The sequence below is a fragment of the Glycine max genome, chromosome 12, assembly GCF_000004515.6.
Source record: "Glycine max cultivar Williams 82 chromosome 12, Glycine_max_v4.0, whole genome shotgun sequence".
In the NCBI taxonomy this organism is placed as follows: Eukaryota; Viridiplantae; Streptophyta; class Magnoliopsida; order Fabales; family Fabaceae; genus Glycine; species Glycine max.
This window is the reverse complement of record NC_038248.2, coordinates 14,116,848-14,129,175: the sequence shown is the minus strand read 5'-3', so window position 1 is coordinate 14,129,175 and position 12,328 is coordinate 14,116,848. Positions and strand designations below refer to the sequence as shown.

The following is a 12,328-nucleotide window of genomic DNA, read 5'->3' as shown; positions in this document are numbered from 1 at the left end:
CCAGTATTCTACTATGGAAAATGGTGGGTTACACACCTTCAAGCTTTGCGGATTTGGTCTTCACCGGCGAAATAATCGAAGTGGGTCTAAAAAGAGGCAAATCTGATCATCTTGCTTTGATAAATGCAAAAAAAAAAAAAACTGGGGCAAATGAAGATGGTGAGGATGAAGGAGAAGCTCGTGTTGTGACTGCCATTCCTATACAGTCAAGTTTCCCACCAACCCAACAATGTCATTACTCAGCCAATAACAAACCTTCTCCTTACCCACTGCCCAGTTATCCACAAAGGCAATCCCTAAATCAGCCACAAAGTCTGTCTACCGCACTTCCAATGACGAACACCACCTTTAGCACAAACCAAGAGCACCAACCAAGAAATGAATTTTGCAGCGAGAAAGCCTGTAGAATTCACCCCAATTCCAGTGTCCTATGCTGACTTGCTCTCATATCTACTTGATAATTCAATGGTAGCCATAACCCCAACCAAGGTTCATCAACCTTCATTTCTCCGAGTGGGTGCAAGCCTTTGGTCTGTTTGCTCAAGCGACCTGTGCTCCTGAGTTTGGACTTCCAAGAACGTTCAATCAGAGATTACTCGTCTTGCGCATTGATGGGGCTGCCGTAAAACAACAAATAAAGTTCAAAACAAATAAGTTTCAGAATAAAAATAAAAATAAAAATAAAAGTTAAAAAAAAGGGCATTTGATTGACTGTGTTTTCAAGACGTTCATGTGAGCTCATTTTATCATTCCGGAAAGTTTGTCTTTTTAGAGAGAAGTGAGTTATCAAGAATAGGATGTTGGATAAATGGCCTCAGTTACCTTAAGAAAAAGGGGGGTTGAATTAAGATACGAAGACTATTCCCCAATTAAACTTTCACTCTCTTCGGATTAACAATGCACCCTTAACATGAATTACTCAAAAGACAATTCAAAATAAACTTCTTTAAAGCAAAAGATAAATAGCAATAAATAAAAGAAGTTTAAGGGAAGAGAGGAATGCAAACTTGATTTATACTGGTTCGGCCACTTCCCGTGCCTACATCCAGTCCTCAAGCAACTCACTTGAGATTTTCCACTCTCTTTGTAAAACTCCTTTTACAAAGTCTGAACCACACAGGGACAACCCTTCCCTTGTGTTCAGGAATCCTCTACAACAAGAGACCCACGGTCTCTTAATCCCTTTTCAGAAATAAGAAGAAGAGAAGAAGAGATCTCTCTTAAAAGAGATAGATTGTACAATGAAGATCAATCAAAATTCCTTATTGAATATGCAAGTGGTTGACCAAGGAATCTTTTTGAGAGGATAAAACATTTTAGTTCAGAAAAAATCTTAATCTTTTGAGAGGATAAAACTTTTTGGCAATGAAAACTCTCTATAAATTCGTGTTTCCAAGTCACATATAAATAGACCTTTGATGGCCATTCATAAACCATTTGAATAGATGTGACTCTTGGAAATTATATTCTGAAAATCCCCTCTGGTAATCGATTACAAGACTTGTGTAATCGATTATAGGCTTTAAAATTTGAATTAAAATATTCAATAAATTGTTGGTAATCAATTACCATCCATGCATAATCAATTACACATTCTAAATTTTGAATTCAAATTTCTAGTGACTGTGATAAACATTTTCAGCTGCCGGTAATCGATTACCAGAGAGAAAATCTCAATTTGAGGTGATAGAATTCTTCGGTCAAACCTTTTGTTTTTTTCAATTTAGAAACTTCTTCCTAAAGATTCTAGAGATCAACTTGATCATGTATCTTGATTTTCTTGGATTCTTGTCTTGAATAAAACTTAGAAGCACTTGATCCTTTAGCATTATCAAGACATCAAAACATCTTGCTTCTACATAGGAGTCATTTGACTTAATCCATCAACTGAAAAATCCTTCAACTATTTCTCATCCTTGGAAAATTCTTTTTGCAAGAATCAGCTGCTTCTTCCTCACTACGAGGTTGTGAAAACAAGACAACGATTGTACCTCAAAGCCTTACCCTGGGGCAATGAAAGGCACCATGCAAAAACCTCAAGCGAACCTAGGGGCAGATCAGAAGTTTTCACCCAATAGGTTCCCAGCTACAAGGTCATGACGAAAGATAACAATTGGTACCTCAAAGCCTTACACTGGGGCAATGAGTGGCATCGTGCATAAGCCTCAAGTGAACATAGGGGCAGATCAAAAGTTCTCACCGTCGATGTTTTTAAACAAGAAAAAAAAAAGGAGACAAGCCCTAGAATTTCAATAGATTGATTAAACGTCAAACGGCTCCATTCCCGTCACTCCAAAATGGTCAAGTGACTAAATCAAACAGAACATACACTCTGAGGGAGTTCCCGGAGAGATTTGCAAAAGATAGGATAAGGTTGCATGAATTATCACCTTTTTCAAAAGGACAGTCAATCTGTGTTTTCTAGAAAGATTAAATCAAAATCAAAATCACAAAATAGGGAAAGAATGTCATGAACATTGTACAACTTTCCATTGCATTGCATTGTTTCATATGAGGTCAGCGTTACCAAATTTCACAACAAAGGTTGCATGCGTCTGCATCCCTAAAAATCATGTTAACTGCATAGATTTCCTACATCTCGTGTCCAATCTTGTTGGATGACCGGCCCTCTCGATGGGCCGATCTCTTGTTTTCTCATAAAGGTGGACCCTTGGGTACTAGTACCTATCACCTTTAGAGGACCATATGTCCTCGTCATCAGAGGACTGCACATCCTCGCCTGCAGAGGGTTGCTCGCCCTCGCCTTTAGAGGGCTACGCGTCCTCATTTTCAGTGTGCTCCATATCCACACCTTAGAAGAATATAAGGTCCTTTGCCCTTAGATGCTTAACAGAGACTTGCGCTCCCGATTAAGGGGCCAGTAGTTTCCTTTTATCAGTTCCTGGGCCACCCCCTGATATTGGAGGGCGACCAACTGTGCGAGCACATCCAGAGAGGGAGGCTATGACGCATCTACTATGCATACCGGGGCAAGATTTCCCCCGTGCCGCTGCAAAAAGACGAGTGTGGGCCATGCGCACCAACATGACCACCCTTACGTGGATGACGTTGCTATTTAGCAACATTCTGCCCAGCGACCACAATGCCAATCTCCCCCTCCAGATGTATCAGTTGGTCTGTGCCGTCATGACATAGGTAAGTATGCACATGGCTCAATTGATTTATGATGTCATCTATTGTTTGCAAGGATCGCGCCCACAAGACACCCAGTGGACCCGAAGAAGTCCAACAGGGCCCTGGGGTTTCCTGCTCTGGTTACGGGCCTCTGTCAGTCCTACCGGGTGCCCGTTCCCCCCGGCAAGGTCACGTCATAATGACATAGGTAAGTATGCACATCGCTCAACTGATTTCTGATTTCATCTATTGTTTGCAGGGATCGCGCCCGCAAGACACCCAGTGGACCCGAAGAAGTCCAACAGGGTCTTGGAGTTGCTAAGCTCTAATTACGGGCCTCGGTCAGTTCTACGGAGTGCCTGTCGCCCCCAGCAAGGTCATTAGGCCCCCTACTAATCGAGCTTTCATCAAGAAGTACTGCGTCCCCAGGCAGGCGCAGGGCGAAACACCACAACAGCTTGGGGATGGCCGACAGCGGGCAACAAACGCACCGCCATCACCTCTAGAGTTTACCGACAAGCCATCACGCGTCCAGCTCAAGACATTAAAGAAGCGCTACTAGGAGGCAACCTAGTACCTTTTAAATCTCTGCTTGTTATTTGATCACTTTTGTTTCTCAAGTCATAGCAGGACACACCTAGTTGCTCATGATCCTAGGAATTTAAATAAAACAAGCACAAGCTCGGAAGGTAGTCATACCTCACAAAATATATATATATATATATATATATATATATATATATGTATATATGTATGTATGTATGTATGTTTAGGTAGAAAGATACCTTGGATATGCATGTATGTAGCAAAAAATACTTCGCTAAATATATATATGTATGTTTAGGTAGAAAAATACCTTGGATATGCATGTATGTAGCAAAAATACTTCACAAAATATATATATGTATGTTTAGGTAGCAAGATACCTTGGATATGCATGTATATAGCAAAAATATCTGACAAAACATATATATGTATGTTTAGGTAGCAAGATACCTTGGACACGTATGTATATAGCAAAATACCTCACAAAAATATACGTATGTTTAGGTAGCAAAATACCTCATGGAAAAAAAAAGAGAGCAAAAAGAGAGTGAGCAAGAAAAGAATAAGAAGGAAGAAAAAAATAGAAAATAAAAAAATAAATAAAAAATAAAAGTTGTCTAGCTAAAAAACAACATGTTTGTGGAAAAAGATAATTTTCAACTTTTCTTTGAAAGATTTTACTATGAAGAAACATATGCTCCAGTTGCAAGATTAGAAGCCATTAGAATGCTCTTAGCATATGCATCCATAATGAATTTTAAACTCTATCAAATGGATGTTAAAAGTGCTTTTCTAAATGGTTTAATTCAAGAAGAAGTATATGTTGAACAACCCCCAGGCTTTGAAATCCCAGATAAACCAAATCATGTTTATAAATTGCAAAAGGCTCTTTATGGTTTGAAACAAGCCCCTAGGGCGTGGTATGAACGTTTAAGTAATTTTCTTCTAGAAAAAGAATTTTCTAAAGGAAAAGTGGATACCACATTGTTCATAAAGAGAAAGCATAATGATATTTTGTTGGTTCAAATATATGTTGATGATATAATTTTTGGATCCACTAATGATTCATTGTGCAAGGATTTTTCCCTTGATATGCAAAGTGAATTTGAAATGTCAATGATGGGAGAACTAAAGTACTTCCTGGGATTACAAATCAAGCAAAATCAAGAAGGTATATTCATCAATCAATCCAAGTACTGCAAAGAATTGATCAAAAGATTTGGGATGGAAAGTGCAAAACACATGGCTACACCGATGAGCACTAGTTGTTACTTAGATAAAGATGAATCTGGTCAATCTATAGACATGAAACAGTATCGAGGTATGATCGGATCTCTTCTCTATTTATCTGCTAGTAGACCTGATATTATGTTTAGTGTATGCATGTGTGCTAGATTTCAATCCAACCCCAAACAATCACATTTGAGTGCAGTTAAGAGAATCATGAGATATCTATTAGGTACAATAAATTTAGGATTATGGTATCCTAAGAACTCAACATGTAACTTAATAGGATATTCTGATTCTGACTTTGCCGGATCTAAAACTGATAGAAAAAGCACAAGTCGAACTTGTCAATTCATTGGATCCGCTCTTGTCTCATAGCATAGTAAGAAACAAAACAGTGTTGCTTTATCCACTGCTGAAGCGGAATATATTTCTGCCGGTAGTTGTTGTGCACAGATTTTATGGATGAAGCAACAATTATCTGACTATGGTATCCTTCTTGATCGTATACCTATTAAGTGTGATAATACTAGTGCCATAAATCTATCCAAAAACCCTGTTCAACACTCTAGAACCAAACATATAGAAATTAGGCACCATTTTCTTAGAGATCATGTCCTAAAGGGAGATTGTATATTAGAATTTGTTGATACAAAGAATCAGCTTGCTGATATCTTTACAAAACCTCTCCCAAAAGAAATATTCTTTTCAATAAGAAGAGAATTAGGCCTTTTAGACCTTAGTGATTTGGATAGGTAATTTTTTATGAATGATTGATTGTGTTTTGATTAAGTATGACGCTTGTTTTGTTTAATTTAGTTTACTTTTCTTGTTAGTATAATTAACTCTTAAGATAGTATAAGTTTTTAGACTTAGAAATAAGTTTTCTTTTAGGAAAAGGCTATTTTTTTGTTCTGGTAATCGATTACATGAATACTGTAATCGATTACACTAGAACAGATGGCCTGTAATCGATTACAGTATTCATGTAATCGATTACCAGTAGGCTGCCTCCTCCTGTAATCGATTACCATTACTTGTAATCTATTACCACGCGTCCTGCTCTATAAATATCACGTTTTCAGAATCCCCTGCGCAGTCCCTTCCTCCTTGCGACGTTCCTCCATTCCCAAACCTCCAAACCTTCCTATCTCACTCATTTCTTCATCAAATCAACTCCCGTAAATTGCAATCTTCTTCTTTTTCATTTTTCTTTTGATTTCACCGATTGAAATCTGCAAAAACTCCTTCAAATGGCAGAATCTTCAAAGAAACGTAAGGGTTCATCCGCCTCCACTTCGGCTTCAAGAGCTCATCGTTCCGGAGCCACTAGCGCATCCACAGCACCAATTCCATCCTCATTATCCTCTTCCACATTGTTTTCTTCCGAAGAATAGCAGAAACGGTATTCAAATCTTTTCTCATCTCGTTCCATTATCGACCCTAAGTTCATTGATATGGAATTCTTTTCTGATGAAACCTTTGATTGCATTCAAGCATTTCAGAATTTAGGTCTCATACCTTTCATGTCATTACAGTTGCCTATTTATCCTGAATTGGTTAAAGCCTTTTATTGTAATCTTGAAATTCAGGACAACACCTTAATTTCTGAGGTTTTTGGGATAAAAATGGTCATTGACCAATCCCTTTTTCATGACTTAACCCAATTGTCCAGTGACGGTGTACCATTTGAAGGTACACTGAATGAAGATTAGAAGTTTGATTTTTCTGCACATGATGCCCGCCAGTTGGTTTGCACCAACAATGCGGATATGACCGGGCGCCTTCTTGCCGGCTCATTGGCTTTTGAAAGCCGCATCCTTCATTATCTGATTGTGCGGATTTTGCTTCCACGATCTTCCAATCTTGCCCAGGTTTCTGAGGAAGATCTTGTTATCATGTGGGCCTTTCATACCGGCCGTCAACTTGACTGGGCACATCTTGTAAGATATCGCATGCATAAGGCATTGCGATTAAATGCACCTTTGTCGTATCCACAGCTTGTCACTCTCTTTTTTCGCCATTTTCAAATTCCTCTTGATTCTGAACCTTATGTTCCAATCAAGAGATCTTTTTTAATTGGTGCTGCTGCGATTGCTTCTTTTGGTTACCGCAAAGAGCATGATGGCTCTTGGGTCAAAAAGGGCACTCAACCCGCTGATGAAGAAGGCAACCTCCTAGATGAAGATAATTCCACTCTTCTTCGAAGGCTTATGGATAAGTTTGATGGACTTCAGACTTTTGTTGGTGACAAGTTTGATGCCATGGAATTGCAAGTCGACATGCGGTTCGATGCCATGGAATCAAGGATCACCAAAGTTGAAGAAGATGTCTCCTTCATCCGTACTTGCTTTGATCCACCACCACCGCCTCCATCATCATCTTAGCTTAAGTATTATGATTAAGTATTATTAGTAATTAAGTATTATTAGTACTTTGATTTATCGCCGTGTATTTGGCTTTTTATTGCTTAGCTTATCGTACTCTTGCACTTATATTATATTTCTTGATTTTGCTTTGGTTGGTTATGACAATGTCTGGATTTATTTTGGTTTATTGTTTGGCTCTGTTTGGATATTGATCATGTTGCTTAGTTCTTTTTGATGTTGCCAAAGGGGGAGAGAATTTGAGAGAACTTGGGTTAGAAATCAATTATCAAGTAAAGTTAGGCATACATGCCAAAAGATAGGGCGAGTAAAGGTTGTGTGAACGTGCTATCATCTTGTATATAGTTTGTCTTGATTTCAGGGATTGTCATCATCAAAAAGGGGGAGATTGTAGACAAAGGATCAAGCCGATGTTTTGATGATGCCAAAAGATCACATGCGTCTCAAAGATGTATTCAAGACAAAGCAATTAAAGATATTCAAGATAGATGATCAAGACAGTCTATAGAGTCTTAGAAAGGGTATATTAAATAGGAAGGGAATTCCAATTGAAGTAGCAAAAGGTTTGGCCAAGAATTTTAAGTTAAAAAGTCTTTTTCAACAAATTTACTCTCTGGTAATCGATTACCAGAGGATGTAATCGATTACCAGTGGCCAAAACTGATTTACAACAGCTATTAAAATTTGAATTCAAAATTTGCACTGTGTAATCGATTACACATATATGGTAATCGATTACCAGTAGTTTCTGAACATTTTAATTCAAATTTTAAAGCGTGTAATCGATTACACACATATTGTAATCGATTACCAGAGGAGTTTTTCAGAAAACATTCTCAACAGTCACATCTATTTGTGTGGTTCTTGAATGGCTATCATAGGCCTATATATATGTGACATGAGACACGAATTTAAGAAGAGTTTTTTCAGAACAAAAAGGTCTTATCCTCTTATAAAGAAAAATTGTTTTATCCTCTTACAAATTCCTTGGCCAAATTACTTGTGATTCAATAAGGAATTATTTGAGTGCTCAAATTGTTCAATCTATCTCTTTCAAGAGAGATTTCTTCTTCTCTTCTTCTTTATTCTGAAAAGGGATTAAGAGACCGAGGGTCTCTTGTTGTAAAAGAATTCTAAACACAAAGAAGGATTGTCCTTGTGTGTTTAGAACTTGTAAAAGGAATTTACAAGATAGTGGAACTCTCAAGAGGGTTGCTTGGGGACTGGACGTAGGCACAAGGGTGTGGCCGAACTAGTATAAATCTGAGTTTGCATTTTCTCTTCCCTTAAACTCCTTTATTTATTATTGTTTTATATTCATATTCAAATTGTTCTATTTGAATCAATATTTAAGAAAGTCATTATTAAGGGAATTTATAACTTGAATAGAAAGTGAGATAGAATTTTTAATTGGGGAAATAAGTTGTAATATCTTAATTCAACCCCCCCTTCTTAAGATATCTGAGGCCACTTGTCCAACAAGTGGTATCAGAGCTCTATTCCTGTATAAAGTTTAGAAGCTACTGGTCGCCAATTCTCCATTCTAAATCTTATTCGGAGACCCATGAATTGATTGTCTAGCGCTGTTCATGCGTCCTTCACCATCGAGTCTGGAGCCCCGCGAATTGATTGCCTAGCGCTGTTCGCCAATTCTCCATTCTCAATCTTATTCGGAGACCCGCGAATTGATTGCCTAGCGCTGTTCATACGTCCTCCACCATCGAGTCCGGAGCCCTGCAAATTGATTGCCTAGCGCTGTTCGCCAATTCTCCATTCTCCAATCTTATTCGGAGACCCATGAATTGATTGCCTAGCGCTGTTCATGCGTCCTCCATCATCGAGTCTGGAGCCCTGCGAATTGATTGCCTAGCGCTGTTCGCCAATTCTCCATTCTCCAATCTTATTCGGAGACCCATGGATTGATTGCCTAGCGCTGTTCATGTGTCCTCCATCATCGAGTTTGGAGCCCCGCGAATTAATTGCCTAGCGCTGTTCGCCAATTCTCCATTCTCCAATCTTATTCGGAGACCCATGAATTGATTGCCTAGCGCTGTTTATGCGTCCTCCACCATCGAGTCTGGAGCCCCGCGAATTAATTGCCTAGCACTGTTCGCCAATTCTCCATTCTCCATCTTATTCGGAGACCCATGAATTGATTGCCTAGCGCTGTTCATGCGTCCTCCACCATCGAGTCTGGAGCCCCGCGAATTGATTGCCTAGCGCTGTTCGCCAATTCTCCATTCTCAATCTTATTCGGAGACCCATGAATTGATTGCCTAGCGCTGTTCATGCGTCCTCCACCCAAAGAGTTTGGAGCTATGCTTCATGATTGACTAGTGAGGACCCTCTAGTGCAATCCTCCATCGTCGCCTTTTTTTTGGAGCCCCATGAATTGCGTTTTCGTTCATGCATCCTCCACCCAAAGAGTTTGGAGCTATGCTTCATGATTGACTAGTGAGGACCTTCTAGTGCAATCCTCCATCCTCGCCTTTTTTCGGAGCCCCATGAATTGCGTTTTCGTTCATGCATCCTCCACCCAAGGAGTTTGGAGCTATGCCTCGTGATTGACTAGTGAGGACCCTCTAGTGCAATCCTCCATTCTCCAGAGTTTTTCATCGTCAAGGGCAGATCCTCTTGACTGGGAAATGTGATCTTTGTTATTTTCCCGATTGATTCCTTTGCCAAATGTGTATATGTATATTATATTTGTTGTTCTTGTTGTTGTTTGTATTTTGTTTTGTGTTGTGCAGAAAAAAAGAAGAAGGAGTAGAGACGAGAGTCGTCATGGACTAATCATGGAAAGGGCAAGACAGACGAAATCAGTGTCTTATCTTTGCTTTCCTCTTATCTCCGATAAAAGGTAAGTAAAGAGGGGCAACTGTCTTATCTTAGTGCCTAAGCCACCGGATGTGAATGTTATTCGTTCTATGTTGGTTTTGCGCCATAAATATAAATCTGATGGTTCTTTTGAGTGTTATAAGGCTCGTCTTGTAGGAGATGGAAAAACACAGGCGCAAGGTGTTGATTGTGATGAGACGTTTAGCCCCGTGGTTAAACCTGCTACCATAAGAGCAGTTCTCAGTATTGTTGTCTCTAAATCTTGGCCTATCCATCAAATGGATGTCAAGAATGCTTTTTTACATGGTCATCTTAATGAAACAGTTTATATGCATCAGCCAATAGGTTTTCGAGATAAAAATCATGCAAATCATGTTTACCTCTTAAAGAAATCTTTATATGGTTTGAAATAGGCTCCTCGCGCTTGGTATCAAAGGTTTTCTTATTTTGTTGCTACCATTGGGTTCTCTCACAGTAAGTCAGATCACTCTTTATTTATTTACAAGAATGGTTATGACACTGCTTATATTCTGTTGTATGTGGATGACATTATACTTACGGCTTCATCTGATCATCTTCGTAAGTATTTTATGACTCCTTTGGGTTCTGAGTTTGCTATGAAGGACTTAGGTCCCCTGAGTTTCTTTCTGGGTATTGTTGTTACTCGTCATACCCATGGTCTATTTTTATCTCAGAAACAATATGCTGCAAAAATTATTGAACGTGCCGGCATGTCTAACTGCAGTTCATGTCCTACTCCCGTTGACACTATGTCCAAGCTTAGCGCCACCGGCGATGCTCCTTTTAACGATCCAACCAAATACCGCAGTCTTGCAGGGGCTCTTCAATATCTTACTTTCACTCGGCCTGATATATCTTATGTCTTGCAGCAGATTTGTCTTCATATGCATGCTCCGACAAATGAGCATATGAGTGCTCTCAAGCGTATCATACGCTACCTTCAGGGTACGTTATCCCATGGTTTGCATTTGTACAAATCCACCATTGATAGACTAATCTCTTATACAGATGCTGATTGGGGTGGGTGTCCTGACACCCGTCGTTCCACTTCTGGGTATTGTGTTTTCCTCGGAGATAATATGATATCTTGGTCTTCCAAATGACAGCCTATTCTCTCCCGGAGTAGTGCAGAGGCGGAATACAGGGGTGTGGCTAATGATGTTTCTGATTCCTGCTGGATCAGAAACCTGCTTCTAGAGTTGCATTGTCCCATTCAAAAGGCTACTCTAGTTTAATGTGACAATGTGAGTGCGATATACTTATCCGGCAATCCTTTTCAACATCAACGCACCAAACACATTGAGATGGATATTCACTTCGTTCGTGAGAAAGTGGCTCGTGGCGAAGTCCGTGTGCTTCATGTGCCGTCCCGTTACCAAATTGCTGATATTTTCACAAAAGGGCTTCTGCGCGTTCTATTTAATTATTTCAGGGACAATCTAAGCATACGAGAGCCTCCCGCTTCGACTGAGGGGGAGTGTCAGAATATATTTAGCATATATTCTCTTATTATTTGTATATATCTTTATTTAGCTAGTCAATATTCGTTACCATATTTTCAGCCATTAGCTAGCTAATTTGTAGCCTATCTTGGCGCTTGTATCTTGTATATATTACTCTGATTTGTAATGCAATAGACACGGAATCAATTTCCTTCATAACTATTTGAATTACTTTCCAATTCTGTTTTATCATCCTCATCCATTCCCATCTCAAGGAAAAAGACATCCTCAAACCATTCCTTTAGAACAAATTGAAAGGAATGAGCAACATTGACAGAAATTGTAACTTTAATTACAGAATCATCATCGGTTAAGGTAGTCAAACCTTTAGCTTCTTGGCAGCGGATAAGTATGGAATCAAAAAAATTTCTTATAATAGAAACACCTCTAAATCTGAGAAATTTTGACCTCAAAAATACACTAGGCAATGATCGGCATCGATCAATAATAGATGCTAGATGGCGAAGAAAGGCATTAGAAATCAGAGGAGACTTGTGATCATCACTATAGGATGAAAGAACCACACTTTGAACTTTCTTTCTGCAATTATTCTCATCTTGGATGTCTGGTTTCAACTTACCTAGGGCATCACCTAGCTCTATTTCAGCCCATAGATCAAGCCAATCTGGATGATCACAAAATACAGATAGAGAAGAATTTTTTTGCATGATA

The 12,328-nt window shown here is 39.1% G+C and overlaps 1 protein-coding gene across 1 annotated transcript; it reads left to right on the top strand.

Moving 5' to 3' along the window:
* The first annotated feature begins 6,680 nt into the window (after window positions 1-6,680).
* LOC112998556 (uncharacterized mitochondrial protein AtMg00810-like) lies at window positions 6,681-11,257 on the top strand. The gene is made up of 3 exons (XM_026124668.1): window positions 6,681-6,782; window positions 10,277-10,456; window positions 10,547-11,257. The coding sequence occupies exons 1-3, from the start codon at window positions 6,681-6,683 to the stop codon at window positions 11,255-11,257; spliced, it is 993 nt and encodes a 330-aa protein (XP_025980453.1).
* Window positions 11,258-12,328: the final 1,071 nt, after the last annotated feature.